The sequence below is a fragment of the Artemia sp. Qi Xiang Cuo genome, chromosome 16 (assembly GCF_049724085.1).
Source record: "Artemia sp. Qi Xiang Cuo chromosome 16, ASM4972408v1, whole genome shotgun sequence".
Taxonomy (NCBI): Eukaryota; Metazoa; Arthropoda; class Branchiopoda; order Anostraca; family Artemiidae; genus Artemia; species Artemia sp. Qi Xiang Cuo.
Window position 1 is genome coordinate 950,541 of NC_142809.1, and position 5,991 is coordinate 956,531.

Consider the following 5,991-nt stretch of genomic DNA (forward strand, 5'->3'; position numbering starts at 1 on the left):
GTTCTGGACTTCAGCTAAATACTTTTGGCGGAATTCCTCGGTTTTTAGATTCTGAGTGTCCAACTTTGGTTGGCGTCGTTCTGTAGGCTGGGCTTTGAGTCGTAGACGGAAGTTCGCAGCAACTAATCTATGGTCAGTATTCCTGATCTCGGCGCAGCGATTGGTTCTGCAGTTTGTGACTGATGACCGCCATCTTTGGTTGACTATAATATAGTCGATCATCTTTCGCCTGCGCCCGTCATTGCTATGCCATATTGACTTATGAATGTCTTTCCTATGAAACAGGGTGTTTGTAATGACCAGTTCGTGCATGGCGCACTGCTGGAGGAGTCGGGTCCCATTTTCGTTCAAAGAATCAGGGGTAACTGGACCAATTACAGATTTAAAAGCTCCGGTGGGGTCAGATACAGTTGCATTGAAGTCACCTACCACGACAAAAACATCATGAGGGGGAATCCGAGAGAAAGAGCAGCTGTCAGAGCCAAGTAGAATTTGTCTTTCTTATCCGTTGGAGAGATATTCGTTGGTGCGTAACAAACAACAATCGTCATCTTCCCGTGTTTGTGGTTGAAGCGGGCAGTGAGTAGTCTATCTGATACTGGGTTGTGGGATATGAGGCATTTCTTTGCCTTCTTGTTTAGAAGCAGGCCTACGCCACTGCTTCTACTAGAAGTTTGGCCTGACCAAATCATCCTGCGATCAGAACTGGCAATTTCTTCATCGCCTGATCCTGTCAAGTGGGCTTCTGTCATTCCAAGTATGTCAATCCCACATCTCAACATCTCAAGCCCTAGAAGGTCTTTGGATCCGGGGTTATTCATGGTTAAAACATTCCAGGTGGCTATTCTAAGCCCACCTTGGTCAGCACGGTTCAAAAGATGTCCAGGGACGTGCCGAGGTCGTAAGGAGTTAAAACAAATAAGATCCGAGGCTTGAGTAACGTTTCTTTTCATTGTTATTGTTTTCAAGAGGAGGGTCACAAGCCCAACCGTCCCTAGGCCTGGGTTCTGATTGACACCAGGGAAATCCTGGGCACTGAGAGACCCTGGGGTGGGCTCCACCCGCACCCATTAGGTTGGAGCAGCCCTGTTCGGAGCAATTAGTTAGGGGGTTAAGCCCCATATCCAGTGGCACGTGGTCAGCAAACAAAGTTTGCATCCTTCCGGACGAACTCCTCCTCCACTTTCTAGAATTATTCCAAATTCCACATTTTTGCAGATAGGGGCTTGAAATCTCTACAGTAAGGTTCTCTGATATATTGAAACTGATAATATGATTTTCACTAAGATTCTATGAATTTGATGCCCAAACATTTCCCTTATTTCAAATTTCTAATAGTATACCAAATTCCACATTTTTGCAGATAGGAGCTTGAAATCTCTACAGTAAGTTTCTCTGATACATTGAAACTGATAGTGGGATTTTCATTAAGATTCTTTGACTTTTGATGCCCAAAAATAAACTCGAGAAACTCTCTCGAATTTCTAGAACTATATCAAATTCCACATTTTTGCAGATAGGAGCTTTGAAAGCAGGGTAGGGGTACTACTGACTCTTTCCAAAAAGTCTTTAATTTTTTCTTTTATGTGGTTGATTATGTGGAATTTCATTATTAGAAGTAACTCAGATTTTGACAGGTCACAACTTGTTTTCAAAAGTTCTGAAATTTTATAGGTTCTGAGGTTATGAGGTTGTAGACTAAATCCCGGGAGTAATAGTCTAAATAAAAGACAGGTCAAAGGCTAATCAGAGGCAACGCTTTAGCGTTGCCTATAGTAAAGGCCATACGGCTCTCCAATGTTTTATTATTTATTTTTTTCCCAGAGGCACTTCATACGGAAGGGGTCGTTTTAGAAACTTCAAAGGGGGCTCATTCGATCAGAAATCGAGAGTTCTAGTGCTCTTTTTAATAGTCGAAAATGATTGGAGGGGAACTAGCCCCCCCACGCCCATCATTCCCCCAAACACATCAAATAAAAGTTTTGAGAAAGCCATTTTGTTCAGCGTAGTTAATTTCCAGATGGAAAATATATTTTTGAGGAGGAAACTCCCCCACAACCCTCAGAGCAAGAGTTTTAAGTTATGCCCTGGAGGCATATGAGGTTTTTATAGAAGGCGTTGTCGTAGAAACTTCAAAACAGGCTCATTCTATCGGAAATTCAAAGGGCTAGTGCCCTTTTTAATAGTCGAAAGTGATTGGAGGGTAACTAGCCCCCCCCCACGCCCATCATTTCCCCAAAAACATCCAATCAAAATTTTGAGACAGCCATTTTGTTCAGCGTAGTTGCTTTCCAGATAGAAAATATATTTTTGAGGAGGACACTCCCCAACACCCCTCAGGGCAAGGGTTTTAAGTTATACCCTGGGGGCATATAAGGTTTTTATAGAAGGCGTTGTCATAGAAACTTCAAAAAAGGCTCATTCGATTGGAAATTCAAAGGGCTAGTGCCCTTTTTAATAGTTGAAAGTGATTGGAGGGAAACTAGCCCCCCCTCTCACCCATCATTCCCCCAAACACATCCAATCAAAATTTTGAGATAGCCATTTTGTTTAGCGTAGTTGATTTCCAGATAGAAAATATGTTTTTGAGGAGGACACTCCCCCATAACCCTTAGGGCAAGGATTTTAAGTTATGTTCTTGGGGCACATAAGGTTTTTATAGAAGGCGTTGTCGTAAAAACTTCAAAAAGGGCTCATTCAATTGGAAATTCACAGGCCTAGTGCCCTTTTTAATAGTCGAAAGTGATTGGAGGGCAACTAAACCCCCTCTCATGCCTACCTTTTCCCCAAACACATCCAATCAAAATTTTGAGACAGCCATTTTATTAAACGTAGTTTTAAGTTCTGGAAATTAGGTCTTTGAGGATAACACCCCCCCCCCCCCACAGCCCTCAAAGCAAGGGTTTTAAATAAAACCCAGGGGGCATGTAAGGTTTTTTATAGACAACATTATCGCATAAACTTCAGAGAGGGCTCATTTGATTGGAAATTTAAAGTTCTAGTTAACTTTTCAAGCTTCAAAAGATGTTGGAGGCTAACCAGATTTCCCCCTCCCCCCTAAACCCTATTTTCCCAAATGCATCCAATAAAAATTTTAAGATAGCTATTTTGTTAAAAATAGTTCAAAGATCCTCTAACAAAAATTCCGGTGTTGACACAACCCACCAGGGCCCGGGGGCAGGCGTTATAAGTTGTGCCCTGGAGGCATATATGGGTCTTATGGAAGGGATGCTCGTATTAACATCAAAGAGGTATCATTTGACTGGAAATTGAAAGTTCTAGTTCACGTTTTTAGAGTCAAAAGAGATCGGAGGGTTCATATCCCCCCCCCACCACACCCTTTTTTCCTCAAACCCATTCGATAAGAACTTTGAGATAGTTTTTTTTTAAATAGTTCAAAGACTATATAACGAAAACTCAGGGGTCAACACAGCCCCCCAAGGCCCGAGGGCAGGTGTTTTAAGTTATGCCCTTGGGGAATATATGGTTTTTATTGAAGGGATGCTCTTAAAAAATTCAGAGATGGCTCATTTGATTGGAAATTGAAAGTTATAGTTAAGCCTTTTCGAGTCAAAAGATATTGGAGGGCAACTACCCCCCCCCCCCCACGCCCCTTTTCCCCAAATACATCCAATAAAAATTTTGAGATAGGCATTAAGCTACAAATTTCTCAAAAGTCAGATAACAAAAACTCAGGTGTCGTTACAACCACCCAGGGCTTGGGGGCAGGCGTTGTAAGTTATGCCCAGGGGCATATATGGTTCGCCTGAAGGAGATGCTCGTATAAACTCCAGAGAAGGCTCATTTGATTGGATATTGAAATCCAGCTCTTTTTAGCGTCAAAACTGATCAGAGGGTAACTGGCCCTCCAAGCCCTTTTCCCCCAAATAAGTCTGATAAAAAATTTGAGGTAGCCATTTTGTTAAAAATAGTTCAAAGATCATATAACAAAACCGCTTTACTTATGGTCATTTCGTTAAAATAGTTCAAAGGTCAGATAAGAAAAACTCCTGTGTCGACACAACCCCCCCCAGGGCTTGGGCAGGCGTTTTTAGTACTGCTCTGGGGGCATATATGGTTCTTATGGAAGGTATACTCGTATAAACTTCAGAGAGTGTTCATTTGAATGGAGATTAAAAGTTGTAGTTCATTTTCTCAGAGTGAAAAAGATCGGAGGGGAGATAAACCCTCCGACATTCCACGCCTTTGGGCGTATCGGATGGATAGGCCCATACGATAAAAATTTCGGGTCACAATTCTATTAAAGATAGTTCGACCATCAGATATTGAAACTCCAGGGTCGACACAACCTCCCAGGACCCAGGGACAGGCGTTGTAAGTTATACTCTTGGGATTTATATGGTTTTTATAGAAGGGATACTCGTATAAACTTCGGAGAGGGCTAATTTGATTAAAAATAGAAAGTTCTAGTTAACTTTTAAAGAGTCAAAAGAGACTGAAACTTAATCTAGTCCCCCCACGCCCTTTTTCCTCAAACTCATCCGATAAAAATTTTGAGATAGCAATTTTGTTAAAAATCGTTCAAACATTAGATTATAAAAACTCCGATGTTGACACAAACACATTTTTACACTTTGATATTGCTAGTGTGATAACACTTTCTTGACTTTGAGGAATATTTGATTTTTTTTTATATTTTTATATTGAATCCATGAATTTTATTAAACATTAAATTTTTTTCGATCAAAAACGAACAAAAATTGATTTAAAAAAAAACCCTAATAGAACGTAGTTTTTAAAAGAAAAATAAAGGCAATCACAAACTTAAGATTAAAAGATACAAAAACCTTTTGAAATACAAACTCAAAACGACCAGAAATTACTATTACAGAAGAAATGAAACCCAAAACGAACAGAAATTAAATAAACAATCATAGCAAAAACATACAACAAGTAATGATATAAATGAATAAATAGATCTTAAAGCGAGTAATGCTTAGATTGAACTAAGATGAAAAAAACATTTTTCTAATGAAATATAAATGAAACGTAGCACGACCAGAAATTAAATCTAGGATCAGTTCAAGCACACACAAAATATATATTAATGTAAATAACTAAATAAATACCAAAACGAGTGAAACTTAAATTGAATATACAAATTAAGCTTGAAAAAAACAAAATTAACCACAAACAAGAGTTTGGGTATGACCTCCTTCTCTTACTGTAAAAGGTTAAAACCTACTGCGACATTGGTGGTTTACTAAAAACTATATGCGTCTTGAACAGTCTTGGAAAGTATTAACAACATCAAATTGAATATTTGATTTATAATGATATCAATTGTTGAAAGGTCCATCAGTTCAAGAATTTATTTCGCTATAATTGTATTTTTATTTTCAATGCTGTAAGAACTGGAAAAGAAAGTATTTGTAATATAATCTGTTTTTAGTTAAGCGCCAACGAGGCAGTAGGCTTTTGGTTTTTATTTACAATTAGGAAAGGAGGTAGTATCCAATCACTTGTTTGTAGGGAAACTATTTTCGTCTTTAACAACTTTAAAAATATGTAATAAATTAAACTGAATGTTTGATGTATAATGATTTTAATTGCTGAAAGCTCATCAGTTCAAAATGTTACTATAATTTTAATGTTTATTTTCAGAGATAATTACAAAAAAAAATATTTGTCACAAAATTGGTTTTCAGTAAAGCGCCAATGAAGCAGTAGTTTTAGACTTTTACAGTGAGCGAAGGAGGTCATACCCAAACTCTTGTTTGTGGTGATTTTTGTTTGTTTCAAGCTTAATTTGCATATTAAATTTAAGTTTCACTCGTTTTATGATTTATTTATGAATTTACATTAATACCTATTGCATGTTTGTTTGCATTGATTGCTTATTTAATTTCTGTTCGTTTTAAGTTTCATTTGTACTTCAATAGGAAAATATTTTTTCGTCTTAAGCTTGATTTTCATATTCAATATGATAGATCTTAAAGCATTACTCGCTTTAAGATCTATTTATTCATT

General features: G+C 38.1%; 1 protein-coding gene across 1 annotated transcript; it reads right to left on the reverse strand.

The window, feature by feature from the left end:
* Nucleotides 1-425: 425 nt before the first annotated feature.
* On the reverse strand, nucleotides 426-821 carry LOC148942461 (protein CFDP2-like). Its single transcript, XM_089102714.1, has one exon. It carries the CDS (start codon nucleotides 819-821, stop codon nucleotides 426-428), a length of 396 nt encoding a protein of 131 aa, XP_088958840.1.
* Between the last annotated feature and the right edge of the window lie 5,170 nt (nucleotides 822-5,991).

Coding starts and splice junctions, on each gene's coding strand:
- LOC148942461 (XM_089102714.1), bottom strand. CDS start 821: ATGAATAACCCCGGATCCAAAGACCTTCTAGGGCTTGAGATGTTGAGA.